The sequence below is a fragment of the Python bivittatus genome, unplaced genomic scaffold (assembly GCF_059951505.1).
Source record: "Python bivittatus isolate LINGU-HERP-01145 unplaced genomic scaffold, Pbiv_v1 ctg000170_np1212, whole genome shotgun sequence".
Taxonomy (NCBI): Eukaryota; Metazoa; Chordata; class Lepidosauria; order Squamata; family Pythonidae; genus Python; species Python bivittatus.
The window spans coordinates 1,031,295-1,051,195 of NW_028277039.1; the positions used below are offsets into that span (position 1 = coordinate 1,031,295).

General features: G+C 49.3%; 1 protein-coding gene across 4 annotated transcripts in view; it reads left to right on the plus strand.

Moving 5' to 3' along the window:
* Positions 1–277: 277 nt before the first annotated feature.
* ST3GAL2 (ST3 beta-galactoside alpha-2,3-sialyltransferase 2) overlaps positions 278–19,901 on the plus strand; it is a 29,938-nt gene continuing 10,314 nt past the window's right edge. Inside the window, exons 1-3 of one of the 4 annotated variants that reach the window (XM_088135403.1) lie at positions 283–420; positions 12,277–13,546; positions 16,632–16,825. In XM_088135403.1, coding sequence (XP_087991529.1) covers positions 13,217–13,546; positions 16,632–16,825 — 524 coding nt within the window. In that variant the 5' untranslated portion in view covers positions 283–420; positions 12,277–13,216. 4 annotated transcript variants of the gene reach the window in all.

Here is a 19,901-nt window from a genome sequence, read left to right on the forward strand (position 1 = left end):
CAGGCTGGGCGGGGAGCCCCTGCGAGCCGGAGGGCTGGGCAGCGCCAGGGTCTCCGCTGGGCCCGGGGCTTGCTGCGCGGGGAGACGGGGAGACAGGGAGCCGGGGCGAGGAGGCCTCCCCTCCCCGTGGCCGGCATCGGTGCGGCGCGGGAAGACGGCGGAGGCAGAGCGCTGGGCTGTCCTTGGCTCGCGACGCTCCCGCTCCGGGCAGAGGCCCCGGCGGTCCTGCCGCGCCCCGCCGCGGAGCTCAGCCCGGCCTCCGCCCCGCTTACACCCGATGCAGGAAGCGGAAGACCCCCACCCGGCCGCCCTCTCTTCCATCCGGGCACGCGCCGCGCCCTTCCCCGGCGGACGGCAGCTCCTCGCCGCCTCCTCGCCCTCGGCTGGCTGGCTGGCTGGCTGGGCGGCCGCGGCTCTCCGGTAAGCGGGGCGAGCGGGGGAGGGCCGGACCGCGCGCTTCTTTCGCGGCGAGCTGCCTCCCGGCCCGGAGAGGAGGAGCTGCGCCGCGCGACTTGCTTTCTCCCGGGCGCCGCCGCTCCGCTGCCAACCGAGCGCCCGCAGCCCGACACGACGCGCGGCACGGCCGTCTGCAGCCGGCGCAGGAGGGCCAGGTATGGCTCCGAGGGCCCCGCTGGCCCGCTGCCGGTGGGGGGCTGCGGGAAGGGCGGCAGGCGCCGTCGCCTCTCGCTGCTCCCGGGGTGGGCCGGCCCGCTGCGGCCGCTGGAGTGGGGCCAGGAGGCGGCGAGGTGCCGCGGCACTTCGGGAAGGCCATTGTGAGGGGTTGCGATGGGTTACGCTGGGCTGGGCGCGGCCGCCGGGGAATCCCGGCCGGGCCGACGTGCGTTCCTCGGCGCCGAGGCTGAGCTGCTCCGCCGCCCCTCCGCGCCCGCGGTCTTCATCGGACCGGCGGGGTCCGTGTAGCTGGCCGGCGGCGCTTGGCAAGGGAGGCCTCCGCCGGGACCCTTGGCCGCTCTGAGCGGATGGCGCCTCCTCCCCGGAGCCTCGCTCGGCCTCGGAGGGCACCCCGGCCGGTTTCCCCCACGGCGCTGTGGCCCTGGGGAAAGAGCGGGCGGGCAGCGGGCTCCGCGCCGGTCCAAGCGGTGGGGCGGGGTTGCCCGGCCCACTTTTCCGCGCAAGGCCGCTGATCTGGAGGCGCCTTGCTGGGAGTTGCTTCGCTTCCCTTTTTTGCTTTGGAAGTGGATGGAACGGGCTAAACAAGGAGCCTCCTTCAGGGAGTATGACGGGTCAAGCGCTGGCAGTAGTAGCTTAAAGGCGGTGGGGAATAACAGTGATGCATCTTAAGGAAAGGGATTGAAAGCAATGAATTGAAAGTCTCAGAGGAATTGAGGAAAAGGATGCCATAAGGGGTGGAGAATATTGAAAAATTGCAGAGCTGCAGATGTAGATGGTGCACCTGGAGAGAGGTTAAACTTTGTGTGTGGCTCGCTGGTGGAGTAGTGGTGCAACTTGTTGAGTTGGCTGGTTGTGAAATGTGATAGAAAGCAGAATGTGGATCTGAAAATTAATGTTTCTTCCTTAGGGATTTGTGCTTGACAGGGAAAATCAAATGGAACATTCACCAGAAATGGAGAAAAACTAGAGATGAATTTGTGTACCTTGGTAGAAGGTGGCGATGGGAAAATGGGTAGAGAAATTTTAAAATATGCAAATACTAGGACAGTAGTGGATAGTATGTAGTCCGTGGCATGGAATGAAAGGTAGTTGAGAGAAGCAAGAATGACTGTTTTTCTGCCCTATATTATCTGCATGTAAGAATTGAGTACATTTCAAGAAACATAAATGCTGTGGGATTGGGATGGGGAAGCAGTGGAGGACATGGTAGAAGGAAGGATCATTTGCAAGTGCAGAAGGATGTAGAAAAGAATAGTGAATGTAAATTAGTCTTGGGTGGACTTTCTTGACTTTAATTTCTTTGGCTTACTGTTTCTTGTTCCTTTTTAATGCACTAGATAAAGTTGCTTTCCCTGAAAGGGAATAGCGTGATAGATATCTTTGCACACTGTCTCAGGAGTCCAGTGGTTAATGCCCCTTGGTCATTTGTGACTGTTTTCAAATCCAGCTTTAGCGTGTTGTATGAATCCAGCCATTGGTGGAGCAGGTGCTTGACATATAGGATATCCTGGGAAGGTTTGCTGGGGAAAGGCTTCTGCTCAAAACTCTGGGGAGATTCTGCTCCAGCGTGATTTCCGCCTCAGTAGAAGAACTGAGAGCGCTGCCCAGCCACGTCACATGTCCAGGGTAACCCGCCAGCAGGAGAGGAGGGGTCTCGGAGAACCAATGCCCAAAAGCACCTTTTGGCTTCCTAGGAAACTTTTTTTGAGTTCCACTGTGCTGTGACCACACTCAGGCCAGGGCAAAGGGAGCTCACTTGGTCCCGTCAGGTGCCTAGGAAGCCCCCAACAGGCCTGGGGAGCAATGCCCCCCCCCATGCAGAAGGGACCCGGAGCTTGAACAAGGGGAATAGCTCTGGCCGACAGACTTCCCCATCCCTAAGGAGCTGCGTTCACACATTACACTAAGCCATGTTTTTTTTTAACCTTGGTGATTTGAATAAGCCACAATAGCTTTTACACACAACATACTAAACCATAAACTATGGTTTGCATACCCCATTGGCTAATCCAAAGCCAAACACACTGCATTAAATCCTTTTGCGATGGCAGGTTTACAGAACAAAGTTATGGTGCGGTTTTTGGTTTCACCCCTGCAGTGAGCCATGGCTCACAGCACAGGTGTCTGTGGCAGGGAGAGGTGGCCAGATGTGCATCGTGACCCCCTACCCTCACGTCCTCACGTTCGGCCTCAGGCTTCGGGTAGGAAAGGCTGAGGTTTGCATCGTGAGACACGGGGCTCTTTTCCTCGTCTTGGTTGCGATTCACAGTGGAGCTCCTGCAGCCGGGAGGCGCCTTTTTGACCCGCGGCAACAGCCCCCCTTCCATCCCCCAGGAGCTTTGTAAGCGCAAGGGAGATGCTCCAGTGTGTAGGTGAGGATAGCTGAACTTTGTGCACGTTCTCCTTATGTTAAACCTGGGGATTAACTCAGATGTGACAGGATGAAGATTGCTAACAGTGTGTGAATTAAGAGTTACATAATTTGAATTTATAAAATGTAACAAAATTAGTGCCTAAGTTTAATCTCTCACCCACTTTTTAAACATGTTTATATGGCCTCACCCCCTTTTAATTTGCAGTATTGTCAGGTACTTAGCAAAGTGGAGTAAACTGAAAAAATGCAGTCTTAGTAACAAAGAGCTCATCTGATTTCTCTTCTGCAACAGGGCAGGGAACATTCATTTCTGTCCTGGCTGGAGAAAAGAAGGTTCTGCTTCTCCGGGACTAGCACAGAACCACAGGCTGGTAACCAGGAGGTTACTGGAGTGGGGAAGGAGGTCCTTCATCTGCCCTCAGCTGGACCACGCGCTCCCCCATCCAGAGGGGCCTGGCAGAGAGCGCAGCCGGTGGAGAGCGCAGCCGGTGATCCTTCCCTCCCCTGCCAGCCTGGGTGGGATTTCTTGCTGCCTGGGGCAACCAGGCAAATACAAAGCTGGGCCTAATGTGGTTGTCTGTGATATTTTGTGCAGCAAAGACTGACACGACGAATTCTTTGATTTCCCTTTGGATTGTGCACGATCTTTCCCACTTGCCTTCTAAAGGTGCTGCTATTTCTGTGGCTGGTTTCTGAACAATCGTGTTTTTAAATAAATGTGTGTTGTCTTGTATGGCTTTAGCTATCCGCCTTGTGCTTCTTTTTGTTCACTTTTGCACCTTTCTAGCCATCAGAATGGTGATGGGTGTGATCCCTCCCCGCGAGACTCAGTCCTTGCAGCTCTGCCCTGTTCTCTGGATCCAAAGAAGCGCACGAGTGGGCAGCAATCACCATTCCGGCAACGGGGGTGGGGTGGGGTGGGTGTTCATTCTTTATTTTCAGCACTAAAGGGGAGCCTTCAAACTTACTGTGGTCAGGCTGTCGCTCCCCATCAGCAGTGGCTTCTTGAAAGATTGTCTGGGCAGGGATGGATGAGGCTGACCCTTCCAGCCTTTGTGTCTAAACCCATCTTCTCCTGGGACCGAGCCTTGCCTCTTTGTTTCCCACCCACCCCCGATTTTCTAATGTACAGAACCAGAAAAGGATAATGTATTATTCGATCTTAAGTGGCTTGTAGGCCACAGAAATAATATGACCATCAGTTCTTTAGCCCTTTATAGGACTGCAGGAACTTTGCTTGTTGCCCTGCACTGGGTTGGTGGTGCTCTTCTCCTTAAATTGTCACGTTCATGGCTTATCCCAGCAGTCAAACACTTGCAAGGTCGTGGGAAGTCCAGAGGCACCGAAAGTAGCTCTCTTTACTTGACCAAGTCAGGAGGAGCAGGGCAAGGGAATCCCTGTGGCGAAGTGGAAGGGTGGATGGCTAAAAGGCCACGGGAACCAGTGCCTTACTGCCTGCCCAGGTGGGAGAGCTGTTGGCACCTTTAGACATATCCCTGAAGTACTGGCAGGAAACTCTGTGTCCCCAATGCAGCTTCAAGCATGTTGCCTGGCCAGCATGGCTGCTAGCACCTGCAAAATCTGGGAGGACTTCTCTTTCAGTGAAGCTTCTTCGGTCCATGGAGCTGGTGGTTGGTTCCGTTTCGGGACTGAGAAGGGAATTATCATCTTGGCAGTTTGATTCCTAGCAAGACGAGTCAGACACTAGTGACGTGGGGCGTTTCTTCCGGTTGGGTGCAGTTAGGCAAGCAATGGGGTGAGCCATACATTTAATAAACAAAAATAAATAAAATAGTCACCTATGAAAAAATGAGAGGCGCTTACATATGCCTAGAGTAGAAGAGGTAGGATTGTTCCCGTGTCAGCCAGCCTGTGATCTTATGAGGTACTTTGTCAAAGTCAAGAGATACAGTACTATGTCTACAGCATCCCCACAATCAAAGGTAAGCAAGAAGTAAGATGAGTCTGGAAATATTTGTTCTGGCTTTTGGCATTTATTTTCCAAGGTCTCCTGCCATCTGGCACTCCCCAATTCTCCAGGGTTTCTGAAAGACCAGCACAGTGTCTGGCCCCCTGGATACACTTCATCTGCTCCTGGAGATCTACGTTTCTGCAGAAGAAAGAGGGTTCCCTGACTCCCAGTGTTTCTGTGGAGCTTCAGTCCTGCCTTGGCCCACCTGCCACAGTTGCCCAGGGGAAGGAGTGGCTGAGCTGTTCGGCTCTTCCTTTGCCACCCTCTGGTCAACAGCTTGCTGTTTTCACTGAGCAGCTACTTGGGCTACTTTTATTTTTTCCCCCTTCCCTTCAGTGTAACCACATGCAAAACCATTTTTATTATTCCTAGAGTCCCTTACCAACCATAGTTGGTTCAAAGCTTCCCCCTTCCCGATGTTCCCCTCAGCACTTTGGGGTGTTTGTCCGTAGACTTTCTTCCCCACCTCCTTCGTCCTTGGCTGCAGGGCGGTGCTGGTCCCTTGTGCCAGAACCTGGAAGCCGTTTCTTCGTTCAGGGCCGCCTCTGATTCATGTGTCCTTGGCACTACTGTCCTGTTCATTCTAAGGAAGCTGCGTTCCCTTTGTGCAACAGTGTGGCCAAATGATTGCCCCTTCTTCTGATATTATAATCTCTCTTCAGTTGTCATTCATGGATATATTTAATTAGAAAGTATACGTGTTGCCCCTCCATTAATGGCTCTCTAGCAGTCTCTGTAATCTTCAGGGAGCAACATGAACATGCCGTGCATATTTGAAGGTCTTCATGGTAGAGCCCTGCTGCCCATTTATTATTTTTCTGGTTTCTACCGGAACAAAAGCCCGAAGGGCTTCTGTGGAAGGTTGGTTGCACCTCATGAGGATCAGGAAGAATGCTTTTCAGAAATATTTTCAAGTATATGTTAAATTTCAGAAGTAACAATGAGCCCAGAAAGGTGGCAACTCTCATGTTTTGTAGAGGAGCAACTAGATGCTTGAAGTTCCTCCAAGCTGTGATTCTTCTGAACAGAGTTTTAGTTGCCCAGGCTTGCCTTGCTGTGGATAAGCCCTTTCATGGCTGCTTTCCTTTGGAACTCTCTAGCCTCTCTCTAAGGCCTCTTCGGCCTTTATTCAGCAGGTCAGTGGTTTTCCGCTTGATCTAACAAGTGGGTCAATGGCATAGTCAGGGTTGGAGCGCTCTGATGGAAGCAGGTCCTCTCATGAACTGTTTTCCTCGTGAAGATGCAGGAACTTTACATGTGCCCACAGTACGTTTCTCTTTGTTCTCATTGTCCTCATCAGCATAAGAAGAGTTTCCAAATCTTGCTGGCAGGTCCCTTTTCCCAGCCAGACCAGGCTGCGTCATGGTGGCTGTAGTTCCAGGCTTTGAGTGCAGGGTGGACGCTGCCACGTGTGGAGCAGGTCTCCGCCACTGACCCTGTCTCATGGCTCAGGGTCAGAGCATCAATTACAATCACGAATGGGCTTGTGGTGGAACTTGGAGTGGGGAGCTGCCCGTCCCCTGAACCTGCCGGTTGAACTATGCGGCTGAGGGGCCGTTGTGCCACCTCCGCTGAAGATCAGCCCAGGCCTGCCGTGCCTCCCACTGGCCTGGCTGCCAGAGAATGTTCTGCCAGCTGTCAGGAGTGTCCATTGGTGCAGTGCCGGCCTGCAGGAGACAGGGAGTCCGAGGCTACTCTTGAGACAGTGAGACTAGCATAGATGCATTCGTGGCTGTAGGACTGCAGTTTGTCTTCCCCGGCCCCCAGCCCAGCCCAGCTGAGCCGCATCTTAGGCGCAGGAAGAATGGGGGATGAAATTGCAGGGACAGAGGGCCCCTGGGGACCCTGATGGGGAGCATTGCCCAGATGGAGAGAGGCTTCTGGAGCTGAGGGACCAAGCTGTTCCCCTGCTCCTGGAGCTCCCAAGAGACAAGGTAGGAGGCACAAGTGGGTACCTGGATGGCCTTCTCCCCCCCCTGCCCTGACTGTTGTTGCTGCAGCAGCTCCTGGAACAAAAAATGTGGCATCTAGAAGGAAAGCAGGTTCTGCTTTTATTATGGAGAAACACAATGTGTCAGCAGAAAACTTGTTCTCCACACGTCTGCCGGCTGGGGTTTGATAACAAGCAGCTTTTCTACTGCTTGCATCCCTGATCGGCCACAGGCTAAGTGGGCTTCCAAGCTCTAAAACACCAACAACTCAGAACTTTCATCCCAAACTTCTGCAAGAAAGTGAAGGGGGCATTTTTTCGCCCTGTGCAATGTATTTCTTAGATTTATATCCCACCTTCCCGTCAGTTGCTCAAGGCAGCTTAAATCCCTCCACTGCATCTCCAAAGCCACGGCCCCATGTCGCCCAGAGCCACCTCTTCCTTTGCCAGTCACGGGAAGGTTGGGACGACCCCAGTGGTCTGCACGATGGGCCTCTGCCACTTGCAGAGCACGGCTCTTTCAGGCCCCCAGTCCCTGGGCCCTCGACGGGGATCTGGGTACAGCTTCCCATCCTACATTTGAGCCGCCTTGGGTGGAAGGGAGGGCAGGCCTGTGCCAGCTGTCAAGGTTCATAAGGAAGTCCCTCCCGATTTCTTTCCTCCTTGGAGAGTGACCGCTGGCCACCAATTCACCTTCGTACGCTGTTTTTCAAGGGCGAGAAGGCAGGGGATGATGGGGGAGCCGGTCCCTTCTCCTCCCAGAGATTGTGGGACGCCCTTGGCAACGCTCACTTCGGGGGCCAGAGCCACCTCCCCTACTTCTCCAAGGTAGCCTTCAGGAGCCATGAGGGGGGGCTTCTGCTGCTGGGTCTCTGCCAAGGCTCTGATATATGGGGCCCTGCCTGAACGCTTTCCACTGGCCATTCCCTTCTCCCAGTCCTGGCCACTTGGCTGATGGCAGACTCTGGGGCGTGAGGGCAGTGCCCTCACCCAGCTCGGCGGGGGGGCATGTGTGGCAAGCAAGGAACGGGGCCAGCAGAGGTGGCAGGTGCGTCAGCAGTGTATGGGAGGGGCCCAGCTCAGCATTTTTCAGGGCCCCATCTCTGGCACAATAAATCTTCCATGGCTGGGGAGAGCGGGGGCCTTGGTCTTTGTGGCCAGGCCGAGGGAGAGCAAAGGCAGCCTGGCCCCCAGAGCCCCTCTGCCCCATCTTTACCAGGTGGAAACATATCAAATTGCACTTTAAATGCCCCCATTTGAGTGAGAGCCCCCATTCAGCCCTCATCCACACGTGTCCTTCCTGAAAAGTGAGGGGCGGCTTCCGTAGCCTGATAGCATGGTCTGGGGCCAGCAGCCTCCACCTTCTCTCTGGGACTGATGGGTTGGAAATGGAAGCAAATGCTTGTGCTCGCTTTGTGGGCATACCCCACCACTGGGTTCAGCCTTGCGTCCCTGGAGTGGAGACAGGCCGTGGGGCTACCGAGGAAGGTACGGAAGGGGACTCCTAAGAGCCAAATTAGGAGGGGGGAGACCCTCGCTTGGAGCAGGAGGATGCAGGAAGAGGGTAGATCTGTTGGTGTTCCAGGATCGCAAGCCAGGGAACATGGCAGTAGCAGAGCAGGCCCAGATGCTGGCCATGGGGGGGGGCAGCCACATTGCCCCTTGCAAGAATCCTCTCCACGGCGCTTCTGTTGGAATCCCCGGATGGAGCGTGGCCTTCCCGCTCAGCTTCCGCACAGCTGGACAGGAAGAAAAGCCCTTTTGTGCCTTTTTTCTGCATGCAGTTAATTAAACAGATGCTGGCTGAGAGGCTGCGGCCCTATTAATTGGATAAATCAGCCTGTCTGACATGCAGGAAATTTCCAAGAAATGCCACCCTCTGATGTGATGCTCCCTCATAAGGCTCCCGAAACATGACCCGGAGAGAAAAATGTGGAGCATCAGTAGGATTGCTCCTTATTTCATTAAATGTTTTCTGCTAGCTCTACCCACTCTTTCTTCTCAACTTCCATTTGTGCTGAGGGATATTCTGCGCTGGTGTCGATGTGTTTCATCCACCCTCGTCGAAATGAACTGGCAGGCTGCACCCCCGCCAGCAGCAAGAAGAGCCTCCTCCAATCCCTCAGGGGGCTGAACAGGAGCCTTCCTGCTCCCTGGCTGGTTTTTGTAAGAGGCACAGGCCTCTCAGTATGTTTGGGGCTGGTGGGTGCAACAGGCCACCCTAGGCATTGGTGTCCCAGGAAGACGCCTGCCGTTGCTTCCGAGAAGCAGGAGAGGCGGTGTGGGAGCAGTGCATGTCAGGAAGGGACCTGCCTGCCCAGAGGTCTTTCCCAGCCACCAGACCAGTCAGGAGAGGATAGGGAGAAATGCATTGACTGAGGCCTCACAAAATCATGGTGTGTTTATGATGGGAAATTTTAACTACCCAGACATCCGTTGGAAGACAAGGTATCAGATAAATTTTTGACTCGCGTTGGGGATTTCAAACAGTGAAGAGGCATGAGGGTATCTGCTGTGTTGGATCTGGTCTTTGCTAAGGGAGGAGTTGAATAAAGTAGTGGGAACTTTGTGCATTGTTAGGATTATTGATTTTAACCAAAAGTTTGGTAAAAAAAAGAAGTCAAAACAGTCAAACATAAATCATAGATGTTAGAAAGGCCAATTTTAATCAACAAAGAAAAACTGTAAGGAAGATGACATAAAAAAACCTTTAAGGGCAAAGCTGATTATTGATCAGGCCCTTAGAAAGATGTTGAAGTAAATAATAAAGACTACAAGCTGGGAGAAAATGAGTTCTGGGTCAAGTTGCTGATCCTGGGGGCAAGGCCTTTATGGTGGTGTACCCCTTACTCCTTTTTACATGAGCTGCCCTAAAAATTCTGCCTGTCCCCCTCCTCCTCTGGACTTCAAGCAGTCTCAAACATTTGTTACTGTGTTATTCTCCTTCCACCTTCTTTATTCTGTTGATTTCACATTTTAACCTGAAGCTTTTCATAGATATGTTCCTTTGTTTTTAATGTAATTTAAAAGGAAGCCTTGATGAAAAAGAAACCCCGTTCCTGTTGGCCGTACCGCTCTACAGCTGCAGGTTTCAAAGTTACAATGAGCACATGATTCCAGAGGAACAGATTTCTGTCACCCATTAAAAGAAATAACGCTTCCATGTTTCCACAAGATGTAAGGGTTGGAAGATACTGTGGGGATTATCTTGTCCAGAGCAGGATCCCACTGCTATGGCACTCCAGACTGCCAGTACAGAAAAACCATGGTTATGTGGCTGAGCACATGCTTTGAATGAAAGAAAAACCTGGGTTGAACATACCCTGAGGCAGCGATAGGCAACCTGCAGCCCTCAGCCTCTTTCTATAGATCTCAGAACTTCCCAACATCTGTCTTCTGAAATTTGGCAACACAATTTCCTTTCTTTTCTCTCTCTCTCTCTCTTTGAAATAGCAAGCAATACCAATGCTATATGACTGGCTTGTTTAACATGCTCCAAACCCCCCAAAGTGAAAGAAAGCCCTGAAAAGGAAGGCACCCCCCCCCCTTTGGTTGCCTCACTTCATTAGTGCTGTGTCACTGTGGCCCAAAGTGATTCTGCTCTTGGAGCTGATGGTCCCGGCAAGCTGGGGGCTCTTAAGTACCCCAGAGGGATCTTGCGCCAGAGGAGACCTTGATAGTTCCCAAAGGGTGATGGTCTGTGGAGATTTGCCCCGGTCCCAGAATGTAGCAAGCAGAGGAAGCCCTGAAAAGGTGCTGGGTTTCTCTTCTCAGCCTGCAGCCGTGGGAGCCCAGAAGCACAGGACAGGCTGCCCTAGAGTTGGCTGGTGGAGGAAATGAGATCCAAAATGGGAGGAAGGGCAGGTTCCCGGACAGTTGGGTGCCAGGTAGTTTTATGGCGCCCTATGATCACTAGAACTCATTATTCCACTTGGCAATGTGTGGGTGTTAACTCTTCTTGCATTTCACTTGCTGTAAAGGTCAAAAAATGAGTTTTGCTGTTCATTCTTGCTCAAGCAATGCCATTAATAAATGCTTTGCTTTTAGCCTGCAGTGTGGAAATCCAGAGAGCTTTTCCATGACATGTTTCCTGCCTCTTCCCAATACTCTTCCTCTCTCAACCTTTCTATAAATCTCAACTCTTTAGAAACTCCCCCACCCACCCCCAATTCAGTAACAGCTTCACAGATTCAATCCTGGATAAGTTGCTCCATTGCAGACAGAAAGAAATGATATACATACAGACAATCTCCCTAGTGCAGAAGAAAGGATTTGATATAGGTTTAAATTTTAGGCTTTTCTCTTCTGTTCTTTGGAGACAATGGGTTTTGGGTCATCCTTTTTCTTGCCTTGAGAGTCTGAGCCATCTGCTCCAGGTTGGCATAACAGTTCTGTCTGGCCTGAGAATCACATCAGCTTCAGCCTTTACACCGTCATAGAAAGGGGCAGATGGGAAGGGCCACGGCATGCCACACAGTCTGCTTGAGGAGCCCAGTAATGTGGTGTTTGCAGCTCTGGCCCTGACTGCATCTCAGACCAAAAGAGCAAGAGGCTGGAGAGTGGTAGAAAAATATAACTTCCCTTTAGTGGCTGTTTGGACTGAAGGATGCCTACTTCAAGCCCTCCTCTGCTGCTGGAGGGCCATAGGAATTGGAAGTTCTACCTCAGCTAGTCCCTCTCTCTTCATCAATATGATACCCCACCCTTAGGAGAAGCTGTGGGCTTGGCCACCAGAAAAATCTGAGTAAGCTGGAACCAGGATTCCTTGAAGGGCAAACAAGAAAATCTGGCTGCTTTGCTGGGGGGGGGTGGGGGTGGGGACTGACTGGAGCCTTTATGTTGCTCTCGTGCAGGTGGTACTTCACTGGAAAAATCTGTCCTTTTGGGGAATCATTTAATTTTTGGAACTCCCAACATAAGGCATGCATTTCTACTGCAGAGGCTGGTTCAGTTACAGAAAATCTGTCCATGTGGACTTTTGCAGGAAATCAGCAAACTGCAGCATTGATCATTAAGTGTTCTGATCTTTTTATACTGAAAATAAGAGGAGCTTTTCCCTTGAAGTATTAGAACATCACATCTTCCTGTGTAGGACCTAAGGTCAAGCTGACAACTGCCCTTTGTTTGCTCCCAGCGGGAAAAGAGCAATTGCCTGTAGGCTGCCAAAGGCAGGGCTCCTTGTGGATGACCCAAAGGGTGGCTTTCTTGGGGGGCCAGCTGCAGGTGGCTTTTCCTGCCGGAAGGCATTGCTCCCCCCCCACACTCTTTGGCACACCGGGCTGGTGTGGATTTGACTTGATTGCTGCCTATCTGTTTTATTGTGTAATCACATCCTTCTTCCTCCTCCCTCTCCCCCTCTCCTTCCAGTTTTAGGTCTTGGTTGCAGCAAGACTCTCTAAGCTATTGCCAGAAATATATTGAAAAGTTGAGGCCACGGAGGAGGAGTGCAAAGAGGTGCCACACTGCAGCTCCATGTCTGGCAGACGCCACGCTAGTGAAGATGCTGCAGCACTGAGTGGGAGTTACCTGTGCCACCCTGGTGCGGGTGCTGCCAGCCAAGGGCACAGGGTGAGCACAGCCCAACCAGGAGGCCTTGGTCTGTGGCATTGCTGCAGATGTGCTGCTCTCTCTTCAGCCACGGGAAGCAGAGGGCTTCCTCGGAGGCAAACCACAACAATGGGGAGTGGCAGCAATTCACCAAGTCCTGGCAGAGGGCTTCGAGAACATGGCTTCTTAACTTCAAGGATGGTGTTGCTTTGATACAGGACAAGCGGTTGCTCTCCCTTCCTCTGTGTAAGATGCAGCATCCTGAAGTGAGGAAGAAGATGCAGAGAGGCCCATGATATTCCTTTGAGTCAGAGCAGTCCCACTCTCCTGCCTCCAAAAAGAAAAGGGTCACCTTTTCTCTGGACAGAGACATTTTCAAAGCAGTTTTTTTAAAAACTCAAACAGAAAGGAGGCCCTGTGAGCGCTGCAGCAGACAGCTTTTCTTCTGCAATCAAAGGTCTGGAGTTCCAAAAGGTGAAGGATCTTGTTTTTGTAAGAGGACCCAAAGGAATCGTCTCTGGTGCTGCCTGGCTGGTCTGCCCCTGGTACTTGCCATTCACTTGCTGTTGGACTTTCATGACCTTTGTCTCAGAAATATTCAGAGAACCAGCAGAAAGTCTCGTAAAGTCAAACTCTTGGCCAGCCCTGGGCTTCTCTTCCCTTGTCTCTACTCTCTGCTCCCCGCCTCCTCCCTCCTCTTTGCATCTTTTCCGTTTTCTGCAGCAGTGCAAAGGGAGGGACCTTTTCCTCATAGCCCGCCATGAAGTTTTCCTTGCGCTTCTGGTTCCTCTCCACAGCTTTTCTGCTTGTCTTTGTCATGTCGCTGCTCTTCACTTACTCCCACCACAGCATGGCTTACCTGGATCTCAGTGGGCTGAATGGCCTCCACCGGGTGAAGCTTGTGCCCAGTTATGCTGGCATGCAGCGCCTGAGCAAAGAGGGGCTCTTGGTAAAGAGGTGTGCTTGCCACCGGTGCGCCATCGAGTCCATTGACACGTCTTGGTTTGACAACCGTTATGACAGCAACATCTCCCCAGTGTGGACCAAAGAGAATGTGGATTTGCCGCTGGACGTCCAGAGGTGGTGGATGGTGAGTCCTGTCTGGGAGCAAGAAGCCCCACGTGCTCTTTGCCTGAAACAGGAGGAGGTCCTTGGTTCCCTGCGGGAAACTTGAGGTCAATGCCTTGTTGGGCATTTTTGCAACATGTAAAACCCTTCTGAAATCCTCTCTTTTACAACTGGACCTACTGTGTGGCAAAAGTATGACCAAACTCTCTTTTTTGTTATTTAAACTGTATACAGTGTGCAAAAAAAGCACTTCCTGACCCACTGTTCCATCTCTTCCATCAATAATTCGACCTACCTTGTGCGTATAACATGTCTCTACGCAATTAAATTCATGCCCTCTTTTTTCTTGTGCACCTCCAGTCACACAAGCATTTCCCTTCATTTGAGATTGTGGAGCTAACCTGTGTTGATAAGGGGTTTTTTTTCCTTTTGTGGCAAAAAAACAAAAAGGCAGAAGAATTAATGGGAAAGGGCAGGGATTAGAAGCAGAAGGTCTCTTGAAAACAATGTAGTTAGCTAATTTGCTCTGATGATTTGGTATCATGTCTTTTACAATGAGCCAAATGTTGCAGCAAAGACAAAAATGCAGAGGGCAAAATATGATAAGAGGGAATAAGGAACCACCGAATCAGACTCTTGTTGGAAGGGAGCATCTTTCTTCTCTGAAGACTAAGAGCATTTGTAATACTGGCGCAGTATTGGCCAGTCGTTTGCTTTGGTTTAGACTGATGCATTCCTGGTTTGTAGCTTCCCATTGAGAGCCATTTTGGTGCAGCGATTAAAGGCGCTGGGCAAGAAATAGAGAGACCCAAGTTCTTGTCCTCCGTTAAACATGAAGCCAGCTGTATGGCTATGGGCCAGTCACTCCCTCTTGGCCCCAGATGGGGAAGTCGAGGAAAAAAACCCCAGACTTCCTAAAATGTTGCATGCAACTGCTCCCTTGGGGTCAAGATGGACTTGAAGCACTAGGACACTGCCACCACTTCCATCTTTCCCGTGACTTTGTGTCTCAAGCTGCCAGGACCACAGGCTACGCCAGGGCTCACCCGAGCTTTTTGTGTCATCATTGTCATCTATTAGTAAATGCCATATTTGCTATTGCACATGACTCAAAGCTTCTTGGTTGCTAAAGAATAAAATTGCCAGTCGTGTCACCCAGTTAATATTATCTCAGAGCAGGAATCAGACAGATGCACTTGGGGTAACCATTTTATTTTGCTGAAATCTGAGAAAAAATATTTCTTGTGGGTCATCAGATATTAATGACACAGCGTGCTCTGCCTTCAAATACTCTTTTACAAAGACAAAACACTAACAATTAGCTAGAGAATTGCTGTAAAAGCACAGGCAAAAGACATTTCAGTACTATAAAGCCTGTCCTGTGGAGTACAACCCAAGTATCTAGATTTCTAGTAGTCAGTCTCAACCAGAGGAGTACAACTGTAATTATGATGTTTAGATCAGATAAGATCTCTCTATTACATGCCAACTTCATTAGCTGCAGCTTTGACAAATGATGACCTTCATCCTAGTCAGGTCCTTTAAGTGAGTCTAATGCCCACAAGCAGAGCAGCCCTTCAGTTGGCTTTGTGAACACATGAGGTGAGGTGTGAGCATGCCAGCAGTGTGACTTTGGGAGCCAAGCTTGGATTCAGGCAGTCAGGATTGGTAGAGAGAGGGTAATGGAATACTTGATGACTTTGCTGGGCAAAGGCACTGGACTAGAAACCAGGAGACCCTGAGTTCTAGTCCTGCCTTGGGCATGAAGCCAGCTGGATGACCTTGGGCCAGTCACTTTCTCTCAGCCCTAGGAAGGAGGAGGCAAGGGCAAACCACTTCTGAAAACCCTTGCCAAGAAAACCACAGGGACTTGTCCACGCAATCGCCAAGAGTCAACGCTGACTCAAAGGCGCATGTGCGTGCGCACACACAGACAGAATTGCAAGAATCCAAGTTAAGAGCCTTCCTGACAGATGGTCACCTGGTTTCTGCTTGAACCCACCTAGTAAAGAGCTAATTGCATGATTGTTGATGTTCTGCTTCCCATCTATTTATGCAGTTGTATCCTGCTTTGGATAGCTCTCACAAAGTGAGTGCAAGAGGCAGGTTGGAGAGGAAGAGCTGGGGGTTGCAGATGGAGCTTCCTTCCTTAGGCTGGAAAGCTCCAAATGCTGATTTTATACGCTAGGCTTTTTTATGATAAGCATGCCTCCTTGTATGAGACCCCACTGTGTCGCCTTTTTCGCTTATTCACGTTCTCTGTCCTTCCTTGGTTATCACCCCATTTTCTAGGCTTGCTCCTGTTAATATGGATATTTTGAGTACTCTCTGCAAGCCAAGGTGCATCACTCTGATGGGGTTTAGTAGAGAGGATGTTCTTCTTTTAGAGTCACTGTCTCTGGGCCCTCAGTTTGGGTAAAGGAATGGAACGATACCTGGTGGCTTGGGATTCTGACCAGGTAAAATTTGGCTCTACTGTTTCTCTGCCAGCAGAGGGCAGTCCTTGTCCACCTTTTCTGCCACTACTTCTACTTTCCCTTGGATGCCTCTGGTCCCGTCCAACCTCACTATCCCAACCGTCAAGATCAGTGTTGCCTCAGATAGGGGGCACCATTGCCTCCAAATCCCAGATGTGGGGGAGCAGTGGCTGGGAAGGAGTACGTCTCCGCCTACTTGTGAGCCACCCCCAGAAGCATCTGGTTGGCTGTTGTGAGAAAGAAAACACTGAACTAGGGCGGGCCTTGACCTAATTCAGTAGAGCTAGTCTTACATTCTTAACAATTCTTCAAATGCAATTGCCTTTCAACAAGCAAACTGTATTATGATAATCTGAAGAGGGTACCTTGCAAAGGAGACCCTGTTCTCTAAACTTCTGGCTTTGGAAATTACTGGTTGTGGACCATTTCATTGTAACTGAGTGGAGATGTGCCCAAAGAAGAGTCTTTTCTCTGCCTTTTAAGGTTCTCTGTTTTATTCTGGGTTTATTCTGCCAAAATAATCAACAGTGTGTTCAGTGCCTGTGACACAAGTTCACCCCTCCTGTCCTCTCCCTCAAAAACCCACCCAGGCCTCTTCAGTTGCTGCAAATGGTCCAACCTTTTCTACAGATGCTGCAGCCCCAGTTCAAGTCCCACAACCTTAATGAAGTGTTGAGCAAGCTCTTCCAGATTGTTCCTGGAGAGAATCCGTACAGCTCCCGGGAGTCCCAGTCCTGCCGGCGCTGTGCCGTAGTGGGCAACTCAGGGAACCTGCGAGGCTCCAGCTATGGCCAAGAAATCAATGGACATGACTTCATCATGAGGTGAGGAACAAAGTGGTGGGGCATGGAAACCTTCATCTAGTCATGGAAAGGAGGATCTGGCAACTGTGGGTGTGTATGCAAGCAAGCAAGGTGAAATGTTCATCACGGCTTTCATTATGCAAGCGCTGTATTGCCATTTGAATCATCTTATAGGAATTTGTATGAAAATGTATTGATCCATTCAAAACGGGCACAGAACAACTGAACTGGTTTCTCAGAATGTTTTCTTAGCATTTCATCTGAAATCAAAAAGAATGATTAAATGTTTGTGTCCTTCAATTAGATGGGACCAAATCTTTTTTTTTTAATAATAACTTCATTATTTTTTTAAAAGAGCAATAACTAACCAAAACTAATATTGAGAATAAAAAAGGAAAGAAAAAGAAAAAAGAAAAAGAAAAAATGCTAAAAGAAAAAGAAAAACAGCAAAGAATTGACTTCTGACCCACCCCATAACAGATACAAGTGACAATGTACATCAAACTCTTGCTTTAAGTTTACTACATAATTTCCATTATTTCTATTAACCCATACTCTAATCATCAAACCTATACAACATAATTTCATTTTTGTATATCCCACAAAAAATCCAAAAAAAAAAAATCCAATTAACACTAATATTACCCTATGTCTTATCGCAAATCAAAACTCTCAATTTCACCATCATGGCCAACTCTATCAGCCTCAGAAACCATTGTTTCGCTATCGATAATATCTTTTCTTTCCACCTCTACACATTAAAAAACCCTCCTGCTGTTATCATATAGAGAAAATAAAATTATAAATAATATCATATCCTTCCACCTTTATCCATATAAGCCAAAATTCTTAAAACATTATTATTCAGTCCTGGTCATAAAAACAAACCCCATGAATAATTATCGAGAGCCACAGCATATATGTTAACCATAGTCCAATAAACTCACTTTGTAAACCTGTACAAGTAAAATGTATAGTCAGATATAGTTAATTACAAGTGAAAGTAAACTGCAGTTCACGCCCTCTAGTGCCTTTCAAGCTGAAATGGCAGTTGTGTGTGCTCAGCTTCAAAGGGATCCCATAGGAATCAAGTTACAGTCTAGCTCTGTTTCTAAAGCCCCCTCAATCACCGGACAGAATTGAACAAAACAAGAAACTTTCCCATAGAACAGACAAACCTTGTTGCTGCAGATGGAGTTTCGTGAAAAAATAAACTTTTAACAAATAAATCTTCCTTTTTCACTATAAGTAGATTTTAAGTCTCTTTTAAACTCCACTTCTCCAGCTTTTTGCAAATTAATCAGCTTAATTTAAAACTCTATTTCTTCATTTAAAAATATAGTTCCAAAAATAAGGATAAGCCCCAAGAGATTTACTTATCTGTTGTGAAGGAAAGTCTCTCTTAAGCTGAAAAATAGTTACAGATCAAAGTGTTTAAGAAATGGGAATTGGTTGGCTCTAATGTCCATTAAAGGCTGCACCACAGCAGTGAACAGAGATGGTTCCCCTGCCTCCCAACCACGCAACTCAAGAACCGTTTGCAGAGGCTTCAATCTCCGCAATCAACCTTCAAAGACTGGCTGTCAGGAGACCAAATGGGTCAATTTCCTTGCTTCCTCCTTTATCCGGAGCAAGTTGGGCAGCCAGCACTTGCTGCCAGCCACCAATCTAGCTGCGGTGTCATCTCTCCCTGTTGCGGAGAGGTGTTTAAACCGCCATGTTCCCACCGGCAGTCTAGATGGGACCAAAACTTCAAATAGATTTGATTCTCCAAATAGGTCACCATGTATGGTAGCTGCTGCTATATAGTTCTGTCTGAAGGGAGCAGAGTTGTGAATCAAGCTAATTAATAAAATTTGTTATATACATCTGTCTAACAGCCCTTGCAGACTTCAACAGTGTGTGTCGGGACTAATCCAGGGTTGTGGCATTCATCGGCATGGATTTATACATGAGGTTCAGAGAGGAAGCTAGCAGAGAACAAACCATTTGTCCCCTTTTCTAGAAGGGAGGCAACAAGTCAAGTCAGAGCCATAAGTGAAAATGATAAAATATGCCTTTATTTATTGAAATACAAATTTATTTCCACTCTATTCTGATGTGGAAACAATACTTCTATAGATTCAGCTAAAATTGCATTTGCCTTTTTGGCAGCCACATCATGCTGTTGACTTACATTCATAGAATCCTAGGGTGGGAAGGGAACTTGGAGGTCTTCTAGCTCAATCCCTGCCCAGGGCAGGAATCCTCAGACCATCCGGGACAAGGGGCTGTCCATCTTTTGTTTGAATCTGCAGTGGTGGAGCCTTCTATGAGTCCAGGAGGTAGGCTGTTCCACTGCTTAATGGATCTCAGGAAATTCTTCCTTATTTTGAGTTTGGATCTCTTGCTGTTGATTCTTGTCTGACCCTTAGCTGTTATGGAGAATCCACCCCTTCTTCCTTGTGGCAGCCCTTCCAGCATTGGAAGACTGCTATCACGTCTCCCCTAAGCCTTCTCTTCTTTAGGCTAAACATTCCCACTTCCTCCAACTGCTCTTCATAGGATGCAGTCTCCAGGACCTTTACCAGCTTTGTCATCTTCTCTGCATTTTTCCTAGTTTCTCAGTATCCTTTTTATATTGTGGTGACCAGAATTGGACACAGGATTCCAGATCTGGCCTGAGCACTGCAGCATAGGGTGGCAGTATCACTTCCTGTGATCATGTCAGTCCTATAAGGTAGACCAGGCTAAGAAACAGACACTGTGTGGGCCTAAAGCTATTTATGTTAGAACAGCTCTTGAAACAGAATCTTGCAAGTCTGAATGTGTTTCCCCTCTTCCCTCTTTTTATCTTCATGTGAATGGGGGGGGGGGGTTATATCAGAGGCATTTTTGTAAATCACTTTCTTGATCTGGGATCAAGCCACGTTTATCTCACTGTTGCCTTGGTAACAGATCTTCTTTCTGTTCATCAAGGCCATCCTCTATCAACAGATCTTGACACTATCCCTCTATTCATGTAGCCCCAAACTGCATTGGCTCTTTTGGCAGCTATGGCACATTGCTGGCTTACACTTAATCTCTGGTTTAACAAGACAGCCAGATCCTTCTCAGA